Source organism: Pristiophorus japonicus, chromosome 1 (assembly GCF_044704955.1).
Source record: "Pristiophorus japonicus isolate sPriJap1 chromosome 1, sPriJap1.hap1, whole genome shotgun sequence".
NCBI lineage: Eukaryota > Metazoa > Chordata > Chondrichthyes > Pristiophoridae > Pristiophorus > Pristiophorus japonicus.
In genome coordinates this window covers 202,313,472-202,340,240 of record NC_091977.1, presented here as the reverse complement: position 1 = coordinate 202,340,240, position 26,769 = coordinate 202,313,472, and the positions used below count along the sequence as shown (strand labels likewise).

The following is a 26,769-nucleotide window of genomic DNA, read 5'->3' as shown; positions in this document are numbered from 1 at the left end:
ATTTACACTTCTAAAGTGCTTTTCACAGCCTCAGGCCATCCCAAAACGCTTTACAGCCAATGAAGTACTTTTGAAGTGTTGTCCCTGTTGTAACGTAGGGAAACATGGTACAATTTGTGCACACAATGTGATAATGACCAGATCATGGCTGTGAAATTTGGCACCTTAGTGCCGATAGTTAAGGTCAGTTTGAAGAAGAAAATGGTGGTCGCCTCGCTTACGACCAGTTCCTATGTGGCCCACGCTGACCGCCATCTTGGTAAGGGTGATTGTGCGGGAGGAATGTGCAGTATGGCAGATTGTGGTGTTAGTCAGTATGTAACACTGATTTGGTGCACGATCTGCCATTTTGGACACAGATGTTCCAATCACCGCCCTGTCCTAAACACACACAGCTGCACGAGGGACCCACTGGCTCTTGCAGAGTTTAGATGAATACTGGCTTGCTGGAAGACATTTATAACATTGTCAAAGTGTGCAGGGAGTGTTGCTGGATGATGGGAAGGTGTTAGCTCCTACTGTAAGGCCTCTGTCTACACCACTTGCTCCCAGTCATGTGGGCTCGACTTGCAGTCCCACTCGCGCTGCAACATGATAGGAAGATGCAGCAGAGGCAGCAAAGAAAACAAGCTGCTCGCAGAGGGAGAAGGGCTCTCAGCTGGACATGCCTATTTCCACTCTTGAGCAGCCCTGCTTTTAATTGCTCCACCATTGGTGGCCATGCTTTCAGGTGCCAAGGCCCTAAGCTCTAGAATTCCCTCACTAAACTCTGCATTTCTTTGACTAAGCTTTTGATCATCTACCGTAATGAATGTGGCTCGGTGTCAAATATGTTGCAGCACGAGCGGTACTGCAAGTCAAGCCCTCATGACTGGGAGCAAGTGGTATAGACAGGCCTTACAGCAGGCGGTGAAGAAGGCAAATGGCATGTTGGCCTTCATAGCGAGAGGATTTAAGTATAGGAGCAGGGAGGAGTTACTGCAGTTGCACAGGGCCTTGGTGAGGCCACACCTTGAATATTGTGTTTAGTTTTTGTCTCCTAATCTGAGGAAGGACGTTCTTGTTATTGAGGGAGTGTAGCAAAGGTTTACCAGATTGATTCCTGGGATGGCAGGACTGACATATGAAGAAAGACTGGATCGACTAGGCTTATATTCACTGGAATTTAGAAGAATGAGAGGGGATCTCACAGAAACATATAAAATTCTGACGGGACTGGACAGGTTAGATGCAGGAAGAATGTTCCCGATGTTGGGGAAGTCCAGAGCCAGGGGTCACAGTCTAAGGATAAGGGGTAAACCACTTAGGACCGAAATGAGGAGAAACTTCTTCACTCAGGGAGTTGTGAACCTGTGGAATTCTCTACCACAGAAAGTTGTTGAGGCCAGTTCGTTAGATATATTCGAAAGAGAATTAGGTGTGGTCCTTACGGCTAAAGGGATCAAGGGGTATGGAGAGAAAGCAGGAATGGGGTACTGAAGTTGCATGATCAGCCATGATCATATTGAATGGTGGTGCAGGCTCGAAGAGCCGAATGGCCTACTCCTGCACCTATTTTCTATGTTTTTATGTTTCTTAAAGGCATTATATAAATACAAGTTGTTATATATTTTAGACATAGATGTTGGCTAAGAAACCGTGGAGAGCTCCCTTGCTTTTCTTCGAATCGTGCCATGAGATCTTTCACGTCCACCTGAGAGGGCAGATGGGCCTCGGTTTAACATCTCAACTAATAGACAGCACCTCCAACAGTGCAGCATTCCGTCAGCACTGCACTGAAGTGTCAGCTTAGATTATATGCTCAAATCTCCGGAGAGGGACTCGAACCCACAACCTTTTGACTCAGAGGCATGAGTGCTACCACTAAACAATGGCTGACATTTGTGGAAAGAATGGCCTTGATGGGACAACTGGCCTGTTCTCATTTCATGCTTTTTTTTGTTCTTATTAGTTGGATACAATGTGTAGCACAAATTAAAGTTTATTGTTAACTTGTCGACATTGGGAAAATATAAAATATAGAGAAATGATGAATGGAAAAATTAGCACTTATATATATATATGTCAAAAGCATACTGTTGCACCGTAACATTTTCACTGCTCACAATGAACTCCTGAACCTAAGTACAATTCAACGCACTTATTGCAAGATAATTGCTTCTTTTTACTGTTTCAATGAAATAATTTACATATGTTTTGAAAAATAGTTCTTTAATTCAACGGCATTTGCCATCTGGTAAATTGCTGTCCAATTTCAAATAACGTTCTTTGAAAGTCACACCAAACCTAATCGAGTTGTAAAGGACAGTTTTGAATGGTTTATTTTTGTTAAAAGGTCTGTATTTTATGTAACACAGAAAGGGGCTCCCACTTATGAACAGTTTTTAATAAATATTTGCATCTGACGCGCCTAATTACGTTAAATGTCTCAAAGTGTTTTGCACAATGCATTATCATTGGAATACACTGACTGTTTTTATGTAGGCAAACTTCGCATAGACTTCATGGGGGAGAAATTCGGGGCATTTGCACTTCCCGTTAGTGCCTCCTGGCCATCCCAGACTCGAACCGAGTAATCTATCCTCTGAAGTATGGTGGACCTCGTCTCAAATGTTCCCGCAACATGGTCAAGATGTTGCAACATCCTCACTTGGAAAGCAGAAGCTGTTGGCAGTGCAGGCTGAGATACCTCACGAGGGTTAGACAGGACCTCCATCCTACAGCTGTGTCCCCAGAAGCCATTGTCTATTCATCATCAGTATTCTATGATACATTCAGGGATCCCTCATCTGCCTCATTGGGCTAGAAATTCGTCAGCGTCCCATTTGGGGCGTTAACTTTGAAATGCTAATGATTCTGAGCTTCCACTAAATTGGCTGTTAGCACTCCAGGAAAGAACTGAAGTGCTAAATCCAGCGCTAATGACCTCACTAGGGCTCTACAGGGGCTCCACCAGCAGAGTGATAATGAATTTCAGATGCAATGCCATCAGGAATCACTATTCACTCTGCCTCCTTCCAGCTCTTAAAGGGGAGTATTGTGTTCCTAACACAGATGAGGCTGCACACAGGGAGGTTAAAGTAACAGTGACCTCAGTCTTTAATAAGACACTCCAGATTGAGGAATAGGCCTTAGGGGCCAACTTATATACAGTGCTCCCAAGGGATGCTGGGATCCCTTGGGACTTCAGGGGATGAGTTCCCTGGTGGCGGAACATGGGAGTGCATGCTTTACAGATACACAACATCACTTCCCCGCACGCCCCCCCCCAAAGTCAAAGTGAAAACTATTTATAAGCTGAGGCGGTCAGGAACCTTTCTTTCTGGACTGTCTCGGTACAAATGTCTGTTCTGGTGTGTTGGCTGTGCCCTCGCTGGGCTGGCGTGTTGTTGGCCCTGCAGGGCTGCTAGGTGAGCCTGGCCTTGCTGGGCTGTTGGGCATGATGGATTCGATTTCCTGGTTCGGTGTGGTGTCGTTGATCCTTTGCGTGTGTGTTGTGGGCTCGAAAAAGGTGGTGTCTGCTGTGGGTTGTTCAGGGCAGTCTGTGAACCGCAGCCTCGTTTGGTCCAGGTGCTTTCTGCAAATTTGCCCATTGTCTAGTTTGACTACAAACACCCTACTCCCTTCTTTAGCTATCACCGTACCCGCGATCCACTTGGGACAATGTCCATAGTTTAGCACATACACAGGGTCATTCAGATCAATTTCCCGTGACACAGTGGTGCAACCATCGTTCACATTTTGTTGCTGCTGTCTGCTCTCTACCTGATCATGCAGGTTGGGGTGAACCAGCGAGAGTCTGGTTTTAAGTGTCCTTTTCATGAGTAGCTCAGCCGGGGGCACCCCTGTGAGTGAGAGGGGTCTCGTGCGGTAGCTGAGCAGTACTCGGGACAGGCGGGTTTGGAGTGAGCCTTCTGTGACTCGTTTAAGGCTCTGTTTGATTGTTTGTACTGCCCGCTCTGCCTGCCCATTGGAGGCTGGTTTAAACGGGGCCGAGGTGACATGTTTGATCCCATTGCGGGTCATGAATTCTTTAAATTCGGCACTGGTGAAACATAGCCCGTTGTCACTGACCAGTATGTCAGGCAGGCCGTGGGTGGCAAACATGGCCCTCAGGCTTTCAATGGTGGCGGTGGCGGTGCTTCCCGACATTATTTCACATTCAATCTATTTTGAAAAAGCATCCACCACCACCAGCAACATTTTACCGAGAAACGGGCCTGCATAGTCGACGTGGATCCTTGAGCACATACACTGCATTGCCGTACACAGGATTCTAAGTCAGAGTCAATACCAGGCCACCACACATGGGATCTGGCTAGCACTTTCATCATTACTATACCCGGGTGTGTGCTGTGGAAATCCGAGATGAACGTCTCCCTGCCTCTTTTTGGCAGCACTGCACGGTTACCCCACAAAAGGCAGTCTGCCTGAATGGACAGCTCGTCCTTTCGCCGCTGGAACGGCTTGATTGGCTTTTGCATTTCAACGGGGATGCTGGCCCAGCTCCCATGCAGTACACAGTTTTTTACTAGGGACAGCAGAGGATCTTGGCTGGTCCAAGTTCTAATCTGGCGGGCCGTGACAGGTGATTTATCATTTTTAAACGCTTCCATGACCATCAACAAGTCGGCGGGCTGCGCCACCATCAACAAGTTTGCAGGCTGCGCCATTTCCACCCCCGTGGTGGGCAATGGTAGCCGACTGAGATCATCCGCACAGCTCTTGATGCCTGGCCTGTGGCGGATGGTATAGTTTATACGCTGATAGCGCGAGTGCCCACCTTTGTATGCAGGCTGAGGCATTAGTATTTATCCCCTTGTTTTCAGTGAACAGGGATGTGAGGGGCTTGTGATCGGTTTCCAGCTCAAATTTGAGGCCAAACAGGTACTGATGCATTTTCTTTACCCCGAACACACACACGCTAATGCCTCTTTCTCAATCATGCTGTTGGTCCTCTCGGCCTTAGACAAGCTCCTGGAAGCATAGGCGACAGGTTGCAACACTCCCGACTCCGTACGACGACACGTCACATGATAGCACAAGTCTTTTACATGGGTTATACAATACAAGAAGCTTATTGGAGCATAAAATGTTTCTGGCTTTCTCAAAAGCAATTACTTGTTTTTTTCCCCATACCCAGTTCTCACCTTTGCGCAATAATACATGTAGGGGCTCAAAAAGGGTGCTTAACCCCAGTAGGAAGTTACCAAAATAGTTGAGGAGTCCCAGGAACGACCGCAGCTCCGTGATGTTCTGTGGCCTGGGCGCGTTCCAGATAGCCTCTGTCTTGGCCTCTGTGGGCCGAATGCCGTCCGCAGTGATCTTTCTCCCCAAAAACTCCACGTCTCTTGCCATGAAGATGCATTTACCGACTTGAGTAGGCTCTCCATGTTTCTCTGGAAGATCGTTGCAGCCGACTGAATTCCAAACGGGCATCTGTTGTAGATGAACAGTCCTTTGTGCGTGTTGATGCAGGTGAGGCCCTTCGAAGACTCCTCCAGCTCCTGCGTCATGTCGGCCGAAGTCAGGTCGAGCTTGGTGAACGTCTTGCCTCCTGCCAGCATCGCAAGTAGGTCGTCTGCCTTAGGTAGCGGGTATTGGTCCTGTAGCGAGAAACGATTAATAGTTACTTTATAATCGCCGCAAATCCTGACCGTGCCATCACTTTTGAGTACTGGAACAATCGGGCTGGCCCACTCGCTGAACTCCACTGGGGAGATGATGCCCTAGCATTGCAGCCTGTCCAGCTCGATTTCCACTCTCTCCCTCATCATGTGAGGTACCGCTCGCGCCTTGTGGTGAATGGGTCGTGCCTCTGGGACCAAGTGGATCCTTTGCCCCGGAAAAGTTTCCAATGCCTGATTCAAAAAGGGAAGGAAATTTGTTAAGAACCTGGGTACATGAGGCCTCATCGACATGTGATAGCGCTCAGATGTCATCCCAGTTCCAGCAGATTTTGCCCAGCCAGCTCCTTCCAAGCAGTGTGGGGCCATCGCCCGGGCCAATCCAGAGTGGCAGTTCATGCACTGTGCCCTCGTAGGTGACCTTGACCATGGCGCTGCCCAGGACAGTGATAAGCTCTTTGGTGTACATTCTCACTTTCGTGTGGATGGGGCTCAGGGCTGGTCTGAATGCCTTGTTGCATCACAGTCTCTCAACATCTTTTTACTCATGATGGATTGGCTAGCGCCAGTGTACAGTTCCATGGCTATGGGTAAGCCATTCAATTTTACATTTAGCATTACAGGTGGACATTTCATTGAAAATGTGTGCACCCTGTGTACTTCAGCATCTGTCTCCTCTCTCTAAGGCTCGAAATTACTTTGATCCACCATGGACCGATCTTCCTCTGCCACGTGGTGGTTAGCAGGTTTTGCAGAGCTTGCAGCTGGTTGCGGGTGCCCCATTGTTCCACAGCTCTTGCAAACATACCCTTTGAAGTGGCATGAATAGGCTGAATGGAAGCCTCCACAATGCCAACAAGGTGTCAATTGCCTTGCATTCATCCTTTGTTGGGGACTCTGAGTCATCCGGGTCACCTGAGGCCTGCTGGCAGTTGCAGTCTCGTGGGTTCTGCCCTGTACATTTCTGCTCGCAAACACAGTTCCAGTTAATTTATGAAGATTGCTAGCACTTGTGTGCTGAGAGATTTGTTTGGTGTTATCACTGGTGGACATAAATGCCTGTGCTATCGCAATGGCCTTACTGAGCATCGGTGTCTCTACAGTCAAAAGTTTTCATAGGATGGTCTCATGGCCAATGCGCAGTACAAAAAAGTCTCTGAGCATTTGCTCCAGGTAGCCATCAAACTCACATTGTCCTGCAAGTCGCCTTAGCTCGGCGACATAGCTCGCCACTTCCTGACCTTCAGATCGCTGGCACGTGTAGAACCGATATCTCGCCATCAGCACGCTCTCCCTCAGGTTAAGATGCTCCCGAACCAGTGTACACAGCTCCTCATACAACTTATCTGTGGGTTTCACCGGAGCCAGAAGATTCTTCATGAGGCTGTGGGTCGGTGCCCTGCAGACTGTGAGAAGGACAGCTCTCCTTTTTGCAGCGCTTCCTTCTCCGTCCAGCTCGTTGGCTACAAAGTACTGGTCTAGCCGTTCGACATAGGCTTTCCAGTCATCACCCGCTGAGAACTTCTCTAGGATGCCCACAGTTTGCTGCATCTTTGCATTGGATTCGTATTCTCATCGACAGTTATTGTGTTCCTAACACAGATGAGGCTGCACACAGGGCGGTTAAAGTAGCAGTGACCTCAGTCTTTAATACGACACTCCAGAGTGAGGACAGGCCTTAGGGGCCGGCTTATATACAGTGCTCTCAAGGGATGCTGGGATCCCTTGGGACTTCAGGGGATGAGCTCCCTGGTGGCAGAACATGGGAGTGCATGCTTTACAAATACACAATAGGGAGGATCCATCATTCTGTAGATCCTCATTATCAACATTGCTGGCTGTGAAGGTGACCTGCAAGCAACTGAATCCAGTAATTCTCATGGCCGATTCCAGTCCCAGGGAGAGACCTTGCCATTTCAGCAACCAGGCATTAGAGGCATTGGTCGTGGGAGTGGAATGAAGGAGGGCAGTGCTGCTCCCGGCCACTGGAAAGAGGCCATTGCCCCAGGACTTCAGAGCAATGTGGAGGGAAGTGGCCCAGGAGGTCTCGGCCAGCAGTGTGGTCGTCCGGAGCCTGACACAGTGTCGCAAGAAATTCAACGACCTCACTCTGGTGATCAGGGTGAGTGTTTGCTTCAGCAGGTCCTATATACCAGCATCTGAACCTCATCTGTACACACTGCACAAACCAGCACATCTCCACCACTCATCCACAAAGCATCGCCACCTACTAAAACTCACATCCACATCTCACGCCTTGCCTAAAATTACAGCTATGGTACGCACGTCTCTCAAACACATTGCTGCATTCTCACTCACACACATTCGTTTCTCTTGCCGGCTAAGATGGCCCACAATCGGAGGGAGCAGCAGAGAACAGGCAGGGGTGATGCATAGATGCAGCAACTTACAGACTTGGAGGAGCGAGTGCTTTGACTCATTTGGCACCAGGTGGTGGGCGCCATGGCCGTCGGCGATGTCGACCCCCTTGGGGCCAATAACGGTATCTTCATCCCTTCTCCTTCCCTCATCCCACTTTCCCCTCACACCAGAAACCTATCTCACTTCCCAGCTCCTGATATTGTCTGCATTCCTTGCTCCCTTTCTGACACCCTACCCTCACCTTAATGCGAGTCTTGTGCCAATTATGCTTTCAGATAATTAGCAAGTAGATAACCAGCCTGTCCCAATGAGAATGAGGTGGGAGAAGAGAAGCAGGAGTAGGCCATCTAGCCCCTCGAGCCTGCTCCGCCATTCAATAAAATCATGGCTGATCTGGTCGTGGACTCAGCTCCACTTACCCGCCCTCTCCCCGTAACCCTTAATTCCCTTATTGGTTAAAAATCTATCTATCTTTGACTTGAAAACATTCAATGAGCTCGCCTTAACTGCTTCCTTGGGCAGAGAATTCCACAGATTCACAACCCTCTGGGAGAAGAAATTCCTTCTCAACTCGGTTTTAAATTGGCTCCTCCGTATTTTGAGGCAGTGCCCCCTAGTTCTAGTCTCCCCGACCAGTGGAAACAACCTCTCTGCCTCTATCTTGTCTATCCCTTTCATTATTTTAAATGTTTCTATAAGATCACCCCTCATCCTTCTGAACTCCAACGAGTAAAGACCCAGTCTACTCAATCTATCATCATTAGGTAACCCCCTCATTTCTGGAATCAGCCTAGTGAATCGTCTCTGTACCCCCTCCAAAGCTAGTATATCCTTCCTTAAGTAAGGTGACCAAAACTGTACGCAGTACTCCAGGTGCGGCCTTACCAATACCTTATACAGTTGCAGCAAGACCTCCCTGCTTTTGTACTCCATCCCTCTCGCAATGAAGGCCAACATTCCATTCGCCTTCCTGATTACCTGCTGCACCTGCAAACTAACCTTTTGGGATTCATGCACAAGGAGCCCCAGGTCCCTCTGCACCGCAGCATGTTGTAATTTCTCCCCATTCAAATAATATTCCCTTTTACTGTTTTTTTTCCCAAGGTGGATGACCTCACACTTTCTGACATTGTATTCCATCTGCCAAACCTTAGCCCATTCGCTTAACCTATCCAAATCTCCTTGCAGCCTCTCTGAGTCCTCTACACAACCCGCTTTCCCACTAATCTTAGTGTCATCTGCAAATTTTGTTGCACTACACTCTGTCCCCTCTTCTAGGTCATCTATGTATATTGTAAACAGTTGTGGTCCCAGCACTGATCCCTGTGGCACACCACTAACCACTGATTTCCAACCGGAAAAGGACCCATTTATCTCGACTCTCTGCTTTCTGTTCGCCAGCCAATTCTCTATCCATGCTAATACATTTCCTCTGACTCCGCGTACCTTTATCTTCTGCAGTAACCTTTTGTGTGGCACCTTATCGAATGCCTTTTGGAAATCTAAATACACCACATCCATCGGTACACCTCTATCCACCATGCTCGTTATATCCTCAAAGAATTCCAGTAAATTAGTTAAACATGATTTCCCCTTCATGAATCCATGCTGCGTCTGCTTGATTGCACTATTCCTATCTAGATGTCCCGCTATTTCTTCCTTAATGATAGTTTCAAGCATTTTCCCCACGACAGATGTTAAACTAACCGGCCTGTAGTTACCTGCCTTTTGCCTGCCCCCTTTTTTAAACAGAGGCGTTACATTAGCTGCTTTCCAATCCGCTGGTACCTCCCCAGAGTCCAGAGAATTTTGGTAGATTATAACGAATGCATCTGCTATAACTTCCGCCATCTCTTTTAATACCCTGCGATGCATTTCATCAGGACCAGGGGACTTGTCTACCTTGAGTCCCATTAGCCTGTCCAGCACTACCCCCCTAGTGATAGCGATTGTCTCAAGGTCCTCCCTTCCCACATTCATGTGGCCTGCAAATTTTGGCATGGTTTTTGTGTCTCCCACTGTGAAGACGGAAGCAAAATAATTCTTTAAGGTCTCAGCCATTTCCACATTTCCCATTATTAAATCCCCCTTTTCATCTTCTAAGGGACCAACATTTACTTTAGTCACTCTTTTCCGTTTTATATATCTTATATTTTATATTTTATACGCATGTCGTGGCTGATGTGGCAGCATTCACTGCAGCACAGGCGGAAGCAACGCAATGTTTTAGTGCTGTCATGCAGTCAATGGTTGGTGGCATCGCGTCTCAGACTGTTCTCATGCAGTCTCAGCTGGATGCCACGTGTGCTCTGACTGCTGGGTCCACCACAGTCCACCGGGGATCTCACCGTGTCGATGCAGGACACCAATCTGTGCTCCAGCAGATTGGTATGGATGATGAGGTTCTGCCCCAGGGGGGAGTGGTAGTGGGTCAGTGGAGCAGGAACCTGCTGTCCTCTCTCAGGATGACAGCATTCCTGATCCCGCCACTGCCACTCCACCATTACATTTGTCACTGCCTGTCTACCAGCCAGCCCCATAGAAGTCTGGGATGGCTTCTAAAAATTGGAGTATTGATCATATGGCCATGTTACTTGAAAAGTTGTTATTGTCAATGAAGAAAACAAAGTCAAACTAAAAGCAATCTTCAGAACAAGGATATATTATCAAGGCATCAGTACACTTAACAACTTAGCTTCCTATAGTGCTTCTCATAGTACAAAAAGACAGCTCAAAGCACTTTACAAAGCATGGCAAAATACGGGCATTGAAGAGGTTTTAGTTTGAGAAGGCAGAGATGCCAACAAGAACAGTGTGGGAGAAATTGAGTCTCAAAGGTGATAAAGGCTTGCATGTGTTTAATGCAGTAATTAGCAAAAACATTGCGTACTGTCAAATAATCTTGAGCTCCAAAGAAAGTTTTAAATTATGCAAGGTTTGCTCTTGTGGTTCGCAATGTAATCTGCACCTTGTTATTTTCATTACTCCTAGGTAGCTATTATTCTGAATTTTAATGGTGCAATGTTAAACATGCAGTATATAATGGAAAGGATGTATGTAAACATATATAATGGGGCTACCTAGAAAAGTGTGATAATTGGCTTGACTAGTTAACACACATCTCCCTGGTTACAAAACCTGGTCAGCTTCGCAGAGCCTCTATTCAGTTATAGTCCTGCTCTTCTTTTCATTGATTAACGGAGTCTGAAAGATTTTTTCAGGTGCTCTTGTTTTCTGATTCCTCTTTCTTATACCTGTAATGCAAGTGAGTTTAGTTCCACATTCCCTCTGCATGTAATTGGAGCCTCCTCTATTTGAAGGAGGTCCAAATCAGAAATTTTTTTTAAAGTACAATGAAAGCTGATTAACATCTTTTGGGCCCAAAATTCACCAACATTTAGCTCCATTTGTTTGGAGTTAAGAGTGTTTTTTGGAGCTAACTTAATTTTGCACGTTTCGCCAATGTTATAACGCCGTCCTTAACAGACAACGGCCGATTTTTTTTAGTTAACGTTTTTATGACGTCACTCGGGATCAAACCCATCCATGACGCCATTTTTGGCCATTTTGCGAGTTTCGCCTATAAGGATTTTTTAATAAAACGGCAGTCGGGACCGCTTTATAAAACCTTACTTTACCAAGTCGAAGTCAGATAGAAATGGACGTTGCAGGCGCCATCTTGTTTATCGGAGCAGAGTTACAGGTTTTGAAGGGAGGGAACAAGACTTATATTATATCCAAACAAATTAAAAATGTTTGTTTGTGCGGAGGAAAAATAAAAACTTTATTTATTGCAGTAAATTGCGAGTTGAAGTTCAACCACCAAATCGCTGCTCATCAGGCTCGGGGCACACAGGGTCGGAGCACCGGCCAGCAGAATCGCTCCCTCGGCCGGACACAGGAGCTCGGCGTTCGGCTTTCAAAGAAACCCGGGTGAGAGCTGGAAGCCAATTCGGGGAGAGGAGTGGCAGCAGGGGCCATTCAGCCAGAGATAGGGGCGGCAACGGTGGTGGGGGGGGGGGGCATTCGGCCAGGGATAGAGGTGGCAGGGGGGGCCATTCGGCCGGTGAGAGGGGCGGCAACGGTGGGGGGGGCGGGCATTCGGCCAGTGATAGGGGCAGCAGGGGGGCCATTCGGCCAGTGATAGGGATGGCAGGGGGGCCATTCGGCCAGTGATAGAGGCGGCAGGGGGGGCCATTCGGCCAGTGATAGGGGCGGCGACGGGGGGGCATTCGGCCAGGGATAGAGGCGGCAGGGGGGGCCATTCGGCCAGTGATAGGGGTGGCAGCGGGGGGCATTCGGCCAGGGATAGGGGCAGCAGTGGGGGGCCATTTGTGAGCCGTCAGCTGGGACGGGGAGTTTCAGCATCAAAACACTCCCAGAGCAGGTACAGCACGGACACAAAAGCAAAATACTGGATGCTGGAATATGGAATAAAAACAGAAAATGCTGGAAATCTCAGCGGGTCGGCATGGGAAAAATCAGAATGGGTTAGCTACAGAGTAAAGCTCTACAATTACACGTTACCCTGATTAAGCTACACCAGCTGAACATCCCTGTCTGACGTAAAAATAAAACAAGGAAGGTGGCTCAACCGTGGCTAACAAGGGAAATTAGGGATAGTGTTAAATCCAAGGAAGAGGCATATAAATTGGCCAGAAAAAGCAGCAAACCTGAGGACTGGGAGAAATTTAGAATTCAGCAGAGGAGGACAAAGGGTTTAATTAGGAGGGGGGAAATAGAGTATGAGAGGAAGCTTGCAGGGAACATAAAAGCTGACTGCAAAAGCTTCTATAGATACGTGAAGAGAAAAAGATTAGTGAAGACTAATGTAGGTCCCTTACAGTCAGAATCAGAATCAGGTGTATTTATAGTGGGGAACAAGGAAATGGCAGACCAATTGAACAAATACTTTGGTTCTGTCTTCACTAAGGAAGACACGAATAACCTCCCGAAAATACTAGGGGACCGAGGGTCCAGAGAGAAGAAGGAACTGAGGGAAATCCTTATTAGTCAGGAAATGGTATTAGGAAAATTGATGGGATTGAAGGCTGATAAATCCCCAGGGCCTGATAGGCTGCATCCCAGAGTACTTAAGGAAGTGTCCCTGGAAATAGTGGATGCATTGGTAGTCATTTTCCAACATTCCATGGACTCTTGATCAGTTCCCATGGATTGGAGGGTAGCTAATGTAACCCCACTTTTTTAAAAAGGAGGGAGAGAGAAAACAGGGAATTAGAGACCGCCCAGCCTGACATCGGAGGTGGGGAAAATTTTGGAATCAATTATTAAAGATGTAATAGCAACGCATTTGGAAAGCAGTGACAGGATCGGTCCAAGTCAGCATGGATATATGAAAGGGAAATCATGCTTGACAAATCTTCTGGAATTTTTTGAGGATATAACCAGTAGAGTGGATAAGGGAAAACCAATGGATGTGGTGTATTTGGACTTTCAAAAGGCTTTTGACAAGGTCCCACATAAGAGATTAGTGCGCAAAATTAAAGCACATGGGATTGGGGGTAATGTATTGACGTGGATAGAGAACTGGTTGGCTGACAGGAAGCAGAGAGTGGGAATAAACGGGTCCTTTTCAGAATGGCAGGCAGTGACTAGTGGGGTGCCGCAAGGTTCAGTGCTGGGACCCCAGCTATTTATAATATATATAAACAATTTGGATGACGGAATTGAGTGTAATATCTCCAAGTTTGCAGATGACATTAAGCTGGGTGGCATTGTGAGCTGTGAAGAGGATGCTAGGAGGCTGCAGGGTGACTTGGACAGGTTAGGTGAGTGGGCAAATGCATGGCAGATGCAGTATAATGTGGATAAATGTGAGGTTATCCACTTTGATGGCAAAAACAGGAAGGTAGATTATTATCTGAATGGTGACAGATTAGTAAAAGGGGAGGTGCAATGAGACCTGGGTGTCATGCTGCATCAGTTATTGAAAGTAGGTATACAGGTACAGCAGGCAGTAAAGAAAGCGAATGGTATGTTGGCTTTCATAGCAAGAGGATTTGAGTATTGGAGCAGGGAGGTCTTACTGCAGTTGTACAGGGCCTCGGTGAGACCACACCTTGAATATAGTGTGCAGTTTTGGTCTCCTAATCTGAGGAAGGACATTCTTGCTATTGAGGGAGTGCAGCGAAGGTTCATCAGACTGATTCCCAGAATGGCAGGACTGACATATGAAAAAAGACTGGATCGACTAGGCTTCTATTCACTGGAATTTAGAAGAATGAGGGGGATCTCATCGAAGCATATAAAACTGATGGGATTGGACAGGTTGATTGCAGGAAGAATGTTCCCGATGTTGGGGAAGTCCAGAACCAGGAGTCACAGTCTAAGGATAAGGGGTAAGCCATATAGGACCAAGATGAGGAGAAACTTTTTCACCCAGAGAATTGTGAACCTGTGGAATTCTCTACCACAGAAAGTTGTTGAGTCCAGTTCGTTGGATATATTCAAAAGGGAGTTAGATGTGGCACTTACAGCTAAAGGGATCAGGGGGTATGGAGAGAAGGCAGGCGTGGGATACTAAAGTTGCATGATCAGCTATGATCATGTTGAATGGTGGTGCAAACTCGAAGAGCCGAATGGCCTACTCCTGCACCTATTTTCTATGTTTCTAAACCTAAATGTTTGAACATGCGCAGAACTGGACCTCAGTTTTTTGGTGCAGAAGTTAAGCTCCACCCACAGAAGCGAAGGTCTTTCTGAGCTGCACCAAATTCAAAGAGAAAAATGGCGAAACTTCGGACTTTTTTTGCCGCTACTTCGGCTTAAAAAATCGGCTGTTAATCTGAAATAGTGCCAAAAAAGGCAATGTGGAATTTTGGGCCCTTTAGCTTGTTTTTATACTTCTGTTGATGTTTTACTGTTTTTGTTTAAGCAGTAACATACACGAATTACAGAAGCTGACTGTGTGAGGGAACTCAATCAACTTGTACATGAAGCCAAGCCATCCTCGATGGATGATTCTTTTCCCAAGTCAACCATTCTCCTGTATTAGGTGGGAGTTCACAATCTCCTGCCCTGTGGGCCGATATCAGGACCTGCCACATGTATGCGAAGAGCCAGTAACCTCCATCTTTCAGATGAGACGTTAAATCGAGGCCCCGTCTGCTCTCTCAAATGGACGTAAAAGATCCCATGGCACTATTTCGAAGAAGAGCAGAGGAGTTATCCCCGGTGTCCTGGCCAATATTTATCCCTCAATCAACATAACAAAAAAAATAGATTATCTGGTCATTATCACGTTGCTGTTTGTGGAAGCTTACTTGTGTGCAAATTGGCTGCCACATTTCCTACATTACAACAGTGACTACATTTGCAAACCAGAAGATCCCAGTATGCGTCAGCTGCTTCCTTACCACCACTTCGTTTTCATCACAGTAAAAGAAAATTGAAGAGCCTCGTACTTCTGACCAGTATCTTTGGAAGTCCTGTTAAGTAGATACAAGAAAACATATCAAAGGGAGGAAAGAAAAAAGGCCTCACAAAACACTGCTAACTCACTATATTTGGTAGCGTTTTACTGTTTTCTTCTGGAGCTGCTGCTTCAGGCTGGGTTGCTAGATCCATTGGAGCCGGAAAGCCCCAATATATTTCCCAACTGAGTCTGCACAGTGAGCCATTGTCCAGCTATTTGATGATGGGGCAAGGAATTGGAACTAAATGTAATCTTGTTTCCACCTGATACCCACACAACTGCAGTTTCTAGAAAACATAGCCAGATTACAATCAGTAACAGGAACATGATATTTCTCTTCCATGCGGAGGCTAACTGAGAAAGAACTTGCATTAAAATAGTGTCTTCTGTGACCTTAGGATGTCCCAAAGCGCTATACAGCACCTTTGGCAGTGCAGCACTCCCTTCGTACTGCACTAGAATGTCAGCCTAGATTTTTGTGCTCAAGTCTCTGGAGAGGGACTTGAACCTACAACTTTCATGACTGAGAGGCCAGAGTGCTACCCAATGAGCCACAGCTGACAAGCCATTCAGTTTTGGCCACCGCATCTCAGGAAGGATATATTTGCCAGAATTATATGGGGACTTAGAGGGTTAAATTATGAGAACAAGCTGCATAAACTTGGCTTGTATTTCCTTGAGTCTGCTTGGGAACCGGCTAACTTAGATTGGGTATTGTGTAATGAAAAGGGATTAATTAACAGTCTTGTTGTGCGGGGGCCTTTAGAGAAGAGTGACCATAACATGAATGAATTTCTTATTAAGATGGAAAGTGAAGTAGTCCAATCCGAAACGAGGGTCCTAAATTTAAACAAAGGAAACTACGAAGGTATGACGAATGAATTGGCTGTGATAGATTGGGAAGAATCATTAAAAGGCATGACGCTGGATAGGCAACGGCAAATATTTAAGGAATGAATGCATGAATTGCAACAGTTATACATTCCTTTTTGGCGTAAAAACACAAAAGGAAAAGTGGCCCAACCATGGCTAACAAAAGAAATTAAGGATAGTATTAGATCCAAAGAGGAGTTATACAAAGTTGCCAGAAAAAGTAGCAAGCCTGAGGATTGGGAGCAGTTTAGAATTCAGCAAAAAAGGACCAAGAGATTGATTAAGAGGGGAAAAATAGAGTATGAGAGTAAACTTGCAAGGAACATAAAAACCGACTGCAAAAGTTTCTACAAGTACGTAAAAAGAAAAAGATTCGTGAAGGCAAATGTAGGTCCTTTACAAGCAGAAACGGGAGAATTTGTAACGGGGAACAAGGAAATGGCAGAACAATTAAATAAATACTTCGGTTCTGTCTTCACCAAGGGTCTAGTGAGCAAGAGGAATTAAAGGAAATGATTATTAATAAGAAAATAATTCTGGAGAAACTAATGGGACTGAAGGCAGATAAATCCCCAGGGCCTGATGATCTGCATCCCACAGTACTAAAAGAGGTAACTATGGAAATAGTAGAAGCATTGGTTGTCATCTTCCAAAATTCTATAGATTATGGAACAGTTCCTGCAGATTGGAGGGTGGCAAATGTAACCCCACTATTTAAAAAAGGAAGGAGAAAGAAAACAGGGAACTACAGACTGGTTAGCCTAACATCAGTAATAGGGAAAATGCTGGAGTCTATTATAAAGGATGTGATAATGGCACACTTAGATAATATCAATGAGATGAAACAAAGTCAACATGGATTTATGAAAGGAAAATCATGTTTGACCAACCTCCTGGAGTTTTTTGAGGATGTAACTAATAGAATAGATAAGGGAGAACCAGTGGATGTAGTGTATTTGGATTTTCAGAAGGCCTTTGATAAAGTCCCACATAAGAGGTTAGTGTGCAAAATTAAAGCACATAGGGATTGGGGGTAATGTATTGGCATGGATTGAAAATTGGTTAACTAACAGGAAACAGAGAGTAGGCATAAACGGGTCTTTTTCGGGGTGGCGGGCAGTGACTAGTGGGGTACCACAGGGATCAGTGCTTGGGCTCCAGCGATTCACAATATATATAAATGATTTGGATGAGGGAACCAAATGTAATATTTTCAAGTTTGCTGACGACACAAAACTAGGTGGGATTGTGAGTTGTGAGGAGGATGCAAAGATGCTACAAGGCGATTTAGATAAGTTGAGTGAGTGGGCAAACACATGGCAGATGCAGTATAACGTGGATAAATGTGAAGTTATCCACTTTAGTAGGAAAAACTTAAGGACAAACTATTATTTAAATGGTGATGGCTTGGGAAGTGTCGATGTACAGAGGGACCTGGGTGTCCTTGTACACCAGTCATTGAAAGCAAACATGCAGCTGCAGCAAGCAGTTAGGAAGGCAGATGGTATGTTGGGCTTCATTGCAAGAGAATTTGAGTACAGGAGCAAGGATGTCTTACTACAGTTATACAGGGCCTTGGTGAGACTGCACCCGGAGTATTGTATGCAGTTTTGGTCTCCTTACCTAAGAAAAGATATACTTGCCATAGAGGGAATGCAGCAAAGGTTCACCAGTCTGATTCCTGGGATGGCAGGACTGTCGTATGAGGAGAGATTGGGTCGACTGGGCCTGAATTGACTAGAGTTTGGAAGAATGAGAGGGGATCTCATTAAAATGTATAAAATTCTGACTGTGTTGGATAGACTGGATGTGGGGAGGATGTTTCCATTGGCTGGGAAGTCTAGAACAAGGGATTACAGTCTCAGGATACGGTGTAGAAAATTTAGGACTGAGACGAGGAGGAATTTTTTCACTCAGAGGCTGGTGAACCTGTGGAATTCTCTACCAAAGAAGGCTGTGGAGGCCAAGTCACTGAATATATTTAAGAGGGCGATCGATAGATTTCTAGAAACAAAAGGCATCAAGGGGTATGGGGAAAAAGTGGGAATATGGTGTTGAAATAGATGATCAGTCATGATCATATTGAATGGCGGTGCAGACTCGAAGGGCCGAATGGCCTACTAATACTCCTATTTTCTATGTTTCTATGTTTCTATGAGTATGGAAGATTGAGGGATAATATGATTGAGGTGTTTATATTGTTAAAAGGATTCAGTTAAAAGGGTAGATGCAGAGAAACTATTTCCTCTGGTGGAAGAATCAAAATCAAGGAAACATAGGCCTAAAAATTCAGGACTCTTCACCTGGGCACGGCACCACTAGCAACTCCCGCTAAATTCTGCGGGGTTTTAACGGCGGCGGTAACCCATAGCGCCACGCTCCATGGCGCCGTAAAATGATGATGTCATCACTGTGCACAGTGCCCCGTTATCGCCCTTACCCTAAATTGGGTATCGGCCCCATAAGCTGCGCTGGGCAATGCCAACGACATATTCAGGGGACTTGAACTGGGCGGCAGGCCGCTCGTGGGGCGATAATTAAAGGGGAGGTGGTGGCCATGTTAAAATAAAATCTGCCATTTTTCTTCAGTGCCCCATTGGCGCCTCAATCACAGGGTCCGTGCCATGATCATTCAGCCTGGCACTCTGCTTGAACGCGGGCTGTTGGCACGGCATCCCTTCTCCCTGATGGTCCATGGAGGCCCTTTTCAGCCCTGTGGAGTTTACAGCTTGGGCCCTTCCCTTTAATGAAGGGAAGAGGCCCTCCTACACAGTAGCACTATGTGGCCCAATGCTTGGTGCTGTGCCTTGCTCCCGATGCGTCCGCCGCAATCCTGCCCCAGAAAGGAAGTGGAGTGCATCATTTTGCGCTCCACATCCTTTCGGGGGCGGTAACCGGAACTTTTCGAGTGGGGAGGGGCTTCCAAGGCTGACACAAAATGTCCTGCCTCCCAGATGTTACTGCCCACAAACAGGCGGAACGGACTTTCACTCCCAAAATCTTAAAAGTAAAGCTAGGCCATTTGGAGTGAAATCAGGAATCATTTTACACACTAAGAGCAGTAGAAATCACAAATGTTCTCCCCCAAAAGGCTGTGGATCAATTGAAAGACTGAGATCAGTGGATTTTTGTTAGGTAAGAGAATCCAGGGATATGGAGCTAAGGCGAGTAAATGGTGTTGAATTACAGATCCATCCTAATCTAATTCAACGCCGCAACAGGCCCGAGGTGCTGAATGGCCTACTCCTGTTCCTATATTCTATGTTTATTGAAAAACTTTCAGGCTCTGTTAGAAGTTTTTACATCTATCTGATCGCATCTTAAACTTCTAAACCCAGAATTGTTTGACTGCGATTGATGTCGGCTCTGCTTTGCTCACAGCCCTAACATTTAACCCCCAAGGAATTATGTACAAGTTCCCATTTAAATTCCAAACTCCTGTACATTCATTCTGGAAAAAAAGGATTTTGGCTCAATTTGTATATTTCATATCTGAAATGTTATTAATAATATGCATTTTGGAGAAAAAAATTCTGTGGAACAATTTCTGTTAACTTGTCACAATAAGTTTGAACATAGGAACATAGAAGCAGGAGTTGACCATTCAGCCCCTTGAGCCTGCTCTGCCATTCAATTAGATCATGCTTTTATTATATCCATTATTGTCCACTAATTCACCGGAAATCAGACTATGAGTGAAGTATTTGCAGGGCTTCAGCAGATTAGGAACTGATGAAAAAAGAAGGCATAGGAAAAGAGTTCTTCATATATCAAGTTGCATGGGAGTGCACAGTGGATGGTAATTAATGGAAACGTTGATGATGGGTGTTTGACACATCCTAAATAAAGTATTTCATGGTATGCAGCGTCAGGGAGATCAGTATGCACCTGTTATGTTTTCAGTATGACCTCACAAACAAACACAGGCTTAAGATGGCTGATCACTTCAGGAACCCAGTCACATGACTTGTTTCCTCTTTATTGTTGTAAACAGCAATGGCTGCAATGCCACAATAGTCCACTGGATGGAGCTATATCTATTACACCTCCCTCCTTAATGAAGAAGTAATTATAACAAACAATCATCATACATAACTTGCATGGTTATACACAACAAAAGATAGGGACTTATTTTGCCATATTTACAAATCAAGCTTAACCACTTGTTTTCTGTTTTGAAGAGGATACCTTCGCTCTTGAACAGAACCTTCTAAACATGGTATTGAACTTAAACTCATTCTAGGTTGATCCTGAGGAAAGTTTTCCTCCAAGGGATGCCCTTAATTTTCATTTGAACACTTTACAACTTCAGACTGTTTGTCTGCCTGACTCGGACTCAGATTTAAATTTTGACTTTGTCTTGGACTTATTTGCAGTACATTTCATGTAGGATATGCTACTAGTACTTTACTTGTATCAAAACTATCTGATGAGTCATAAATTATCAAATCATTCCAATCTTCAACTCCTTCCACATCTGGAGTGTCAGCCTAGATTTATGTACTCAAGTTCCTGGAGTGGGACTTGTACCCACAACCTTATGACTTAGACATGAGGGTGCTACCCACTGAACCACAGCTGACACAGGACTGACATGAAACAAAATAAGGCCTAAACATTTGATTACGCAGTGCCCTTTTTTCAGGCACTTAACAGCCTTCTAATTCTCCATTATGGCGGAAATAATCGAATCATTCAAACTTTCAACTCCTTCCACATCTGTAGGTAAAATATGATCAATGTGAACAAACCTAACCTTTGTGTGAGGACCACATATCTTCACCACTCTTCCTGGTAACCATTTTAACCATTTATGGTGATGGTTCTTCACTCTCACCTTCTGATTTAATTTCACACTTCTCTCTTTTACTCGATCTCTATCATGATTCTCTTTCTGTCATAATTAGCCAATTTGTGATCCAATGACAACTGTCATTTCTTTGGATTTGGATCCAACATCTGTTTGATGAGGGTACATTTTACAATTTGTACTGTGCGCTCTGCTGCAGCATTTGAAGCAGAGTGGTACGGTGAAACCTTGGTATGTTTCACATTTTTGCTCGTGAACTATGCAAATTCTTCTGAACAAAATTGTGGTCCATTACCAGAAACAATTTCTTCTGGGAGGTCAAATGAAGAAAATAATCTTCGCAAAATGTCTAATGTTTTAATTGTTATTTTCCACATTGGAAACACCTCGACCCACTTCGAATGGCTATCAATCATAACAAACAATTGTTGTCCTTCTAGGTCAAAAAAATCGATATGTAACCTTTGCCACACCCTGGGAGGATATTTCCATGGCTGTAATGGTACTGATGGTAGTTTCTTGCTTACCAATTGATATGTCGTACACTGACTGACAATGCACTCTATACCTTTATCTAGACCTGGCCAACATAAGTAACTGCATGCAAAACTGCCTTTTACTTTTAACCTGCAGGCGATTCACCTCAGTTGTCTGATGACTGGAAATGGTACAAAATTCTCAGGAATATCGGTCGGCCATGTCCATTGACATAGCTTTCTGACAAGCTAAATCAAAAGTCAAGTTAGAAGTTGTCAATAACTTTCTCTGATCGCATCATTTTTCATCCCACAAACAAAGCGGTCACGCAATGCTCGGTCCTGAAAGTTTCTGAAATGACAGTGAATAGATAGCTTTTTTATTGCTATAATGTACTCACTGATACTTTCGTTGGTTAACTGATCTCATATTCTGAAACGATAACTTTCAGCAATTTCCAGGGGCTCGGGACTGTAGTACTGTCTGCTTAAGTGATGTGTCCTTTGGCTTGACAGGCACAAGCAAATTTTCCAGGGTTTCATGCACTTCTGGCCCTGCTTCAGATAAGAAAATAGCCTATTTTCTTTTCAACAGCACCCGGTTATGGTTTTCATCATCGGAGACTTCAATGATACTATTTGCGGTGAAAAACATTTCTAGCCGCTCCACATACGCTCCAAAACTTTCACGGTCACGTCGAAACTCCCTCAAGTGCCCTATTGTTCCCATAGGCATGGCCATCTGCACTCTGGCAGTTTAGCCAAGTGTGCTTGTAATTTACCTTGGATTTTTAGCTGTTAATCAAAAGAGAAGCTCTCAAAGTCTCTCTATCAGATGGCTGAATCATCCACCTCCAAAAATTTCAGTTAGGTTATCCGATTGTCCTATACTCTTTTTTGCTCGTGAACTATGCAAATTCTTCTGAACAAAATTGTGGGCCATTGTCAGAAACAATTTCTTCTGGGAGGCCAAATGAAGAAAATAATCTTCACAAAATGTCTAATGTTTTACTTGTTGTTATTTTCCGCATTGGAAACACCTCGACCCACTTCGAATGGCTATCAATCACATTAAACAATTGTTGTCCTTCTAGCTCAACAAAATTGATATGTAACCTTTGCCACACCCTGGGAGGCCATTTCCATGGCTGTAATGGTACTGATGGTAGTTTCTTGCTTACCAATTGACATGTCGAACACTGACTGATGATGTACTTTATACCTTTATCTAGACCTGGCCAACATAAGTAACTGCGTGCAAAACTTTTGATCAAACACATTTCCAGGTGCTGGTCTTGAAGATCGCTTAATAATTTGGACCTGAATTTATTTGGTATAACCACTCTTGCAGCCCACATGATACAATCTTTATCGACTGATAATTCATTCCTACAAATGAAGAATGGATGAATATCTTTGTCTGCTATTTGGTTTGGCCAGCCATTTGTGATGTAATCATATACCTTTGACATAACACATTTTGGTTGCTCTACCAATCACTTCAGCTGTGACTGGTAGTTCATCAATGTATGTAAAATAGAACACTTCTTCCCTATCGGATGTAACTCGTGATGGGGAAGGCAATCTAAACATAGCATCAGCATAACTGTGATTAGCTGATCGTCTATTCTTTATATGTATATGCTGACAAAATCAAAGCCCATCTTTGCTTTCGGGCTGCAACTAATGTTGGAACTGCGGACTTTGGATGGAGGATTGCTGTCAGGGGCTTATGGTCCATAACGATGGTAAACAAGTATTTGTGGAACTTCTTGACACCAAAAATTTATGCCAAAGCTTCCCTTTTGATTTGCGCATAATTATGCTCACTGGCACTGAGAGTATGTGAAGCAAAAGCAACTGGTCTGGCCTCCCCACTATGTAGATCACTGCTCCAACTCCATATGGAGAGGCATCACATGCTAGCTTGATCTCCTTAGATACGTCATAGTGAACTAACATGGTGCTCTCTACCAATTGGCTTTTACACTCCTTGAATGCTGTATCGCATTCTTTTGACCAGTTCCAATGGACCTGTTTTTTCAGTAGTTCATTCAATGGATGTAATACTGTAGCCACATTTGGTAGGAACTTCCCATAATAGTTCAAAAGTCCCAAAAATGATCGAGTTCAGTGACATTCTTGGGAGTGGGTGCATTTCTGATTGCATCCAGCTTTCCCTTGGTTGGATGTAAACCATCTTTGTCTACTCTGTACCCTAAGTACTCCACTGAGTTTTGAAATAACTTACGCTTGCAAGCAGTCACTCATACGCTGTCCTTCTCTAGCCGTTTGAGGACTTCATTCAATATGTTATTATGAATTTGCCTATTTGGTGCTGAAATTAGTATGTCATCTAAATAACATACTACCCCTTCAATACCTTGCAAAATCTGGTTCATCACCCCTTGAAATATGGCGGGGTTGGAAGACACTCCAAATGGTAGCCTATTAAATTGACATAGGCCTAAATGAGTATTTATAGTCAAGCATGACTTGGACTCTTCATCTTGTTCAAGTTGTAAGTGTCATGTATGTAACCACAATGTAACACCACTGTATTACTGTATACACTCAACCTAGATGCACACCTTGACCACAAGGGGTGAACTTGTGGGAGACACTCCTTACCTGATCACACAGGTATAAAAAGGGAGGTCCCATGCAGGGTCAGTGTCTTTGGAGTCCTGTGAATAAAGAGTTAAGGTCACAGAGTGACCTTGTCCCCAGAATGTGCCTCGTGTGGTTTCATACTGTAGAGTAAGGACTTTACATTGGCGACGAGAAACGGGAATTCACGACCACGAGAATGGTCACCGGTAACACAGAGGAATGGTATTGTGTTGGGGAAGACTGGGACGATTTTGTCGAGAGGCTTCAGCAAAGCTTCGTTATGAAAGAATGGCTGGGGGATGCAGTGGCCGACAAGCGAAGGGCTCATCTTTTGACCAGCTACGGACCAAAGACTTACGCGCTCATGAAGGACTTACTAGCACTCGAAAAGCCAGCAGACAAAACCTTTGAAGAACTTAGCAAATTGATCGGGGAGCACCTCAAACCGGCAAGTAGCATACATATGGCCCGACACAGATTCTACACCCACCGATGTCGTGAAGGACAGAGCATACTGGACTTTGTAGCGGACCTCCGGCGTTTGGCCAGCCTCTGTAAGTTCACAGATGCCTGCAGGGGGGAGATGCTAAGGGACTTCTTTATCGCGGGCATCGGTCATGCAGGAATTTTCCGCAAATTAATGGAGACCAAGGATTTGACCTTGGAAGCGGCGGCGTTGATAGCTCAAACCTTCATGGCGGGGGAGGAAGAGACAAAAATAATATATGCGCGCAATTCTGCCTCTAACGCGGCGATGGATCAGGGAGTCAACATCATCAATGCGACTCAGAGCCCCGCAGGCAGGCAGGGGCAGTCCGACATTCCCCAGGCAGCAATAGACCCCAGAGTAGGACTTCAACAGAGACAATGGCAGGCTGAACGGACATTCATGCCATCACAGTGGACAATGCGGCCCGGGATGGGGCCATTGACACCCACTAATAGGGTACTTAAGAGTCAGCGCGGAATGCCTGGCCATAGTCCCTTTGTTCCCAACAATGGAAACTTTAACTCATGCTGGAGGTGTGGGGGAAAACACTCAGCTAGATCTTGCAGATTTCAACAGTTTGTCTGCAGGAACTGCAATCTTAGTGGCCACTTAGCTCAAATGTGTAAGAAGTCTGCAACCAGACTAAAATATGAGGCGGATGGACCAGAAGAGGGTTCTTTGAGGCAGGATGACTTTTGGGGCAAATCGATGCATGCCAAGGTTCAGCGGGTCCATGTGGTGAATATTCACAGTTCATACACCAAAACGCCACCAATGATGATGAAGGTTTTATTAAACGGTATCGCAGTACGCATGGAGCTGGACACTGGGGCCAGCCAGTCACTTATGGGCATTCAGCAATTTGAGAAGCTATGGCCACTTAACACCAGTAGACCCAAATTAGCACGTATTGAGACACAATTACGGACTTACACTAAATAAATCATTCCGGTGCTAGGCAGTGCAATGTTGGCTGTCACATACAATGGGTTAGTGAAATGGCTGCCGCTCTGGATTGTCCCGGGCAACGGTCCCGCACTGTTGGGGAGGAGTTGATTAGCCAAGATGAACTGGAAATGGGGGGATGTTTACATAATGTCATCTGTGGAGCGAAGTTCGTGCTCACAAGTCCTACAACAATTCGATTCACTATTCCAACCTGGCGTCGGGACTTTCAAAGGCACTAAAGTAGTGATACACATCACCCCGGATGCCAGGCCAGTGCACCACAAAGCCAGAGCGGTGCCGTATGTGATGCGGGAAAAGATCGAGAGCGAATTGGACCGGCTGTTGAGAGAGGGCATCATCTCACCTGTTGAATTCAGCGACTGGGCGAGCACCATCGTTCCTGTCCTAAAAGCGGATGGCTCTGTCAGGATCTGTGGTGACTACAAGGCCACCATCAATCGGGTGTCCCTACAAGATCAATACCCGCTCCCGAGAGCAGAGGACCTCTTCGTCACGCTGACAGGAGGCAAGCTGTTTACCAAGTTGGACCTCACTTCAGCCTATGTGACCCAGGAATTGGCCGACGAATCTAAACTACTGACCACCATCACCACGCACAAGGGACTGTTCGTTTATAACAGGTGCCCGTTTGGCATTTGATCAGTGGCCGCGATTTTTCAACGAAACATGGAAAGCCTGCTCAAATCCATTCCTGGAACGATTTGTTCTAAATGTGTGTTCTTAGCTCCTGAGGTTGAGTTTCTGGGCAGGAGGGTTGCTGCAGATGGGATTCGGCCCACCGAAACCAAAACAGAGGCGATTCGACAAGCATCCAGGCCCTGCAACACATAGGAGTTGCGTTCATTCCTGGGACTGTTGAACTATTTCGGGAACTTTCTGCCGAACCTGAGCACGTTGTTGAAGCCGTTACATGTGCGCCTGCGTAAGGGTTGCGATTGGTTTTGGGGGGACTGTCAGGAACGGGCTTTTGATCAGGCGCGAAACCTGCTTTGTTCAAACAAGTTCTTGACCCTGTACAACCCCTGTAAAAAATTGATTCTGACATGTGATGCATCGTCCTATGAGGTCGGGTGCGGATTGCAGCAGGGCAATGC

The 26,769-nt window shown here is 45.4% G+C and overlaps 1 protein-coding gene across 2 annotated transcripts in view; it reads right to left on the bottom strand.

Moving 5' to 3' along the window:
• Positions 1 to 26,769, bottom strand: part of LOC139241001 (signal-transducing adaptor protein 1-like) — a 112,460-nt gene that overhangs the window by 74,009 nt on the left and 11,682 nt on the right. For both annotated transcript variants that reach the window (XM_070869711.1, XM_070869769.1), the window contains exon 2: positions 15,386 to 15,457. In XM_070869711.1, the coding sequence (XP_070725812.1) occupies positions 15,386 to 15,457 (72 nt within the window). The remainder of the gene's footprint in view (positions 1 to 15,385; positions 15,458 to 26,769) is intronic.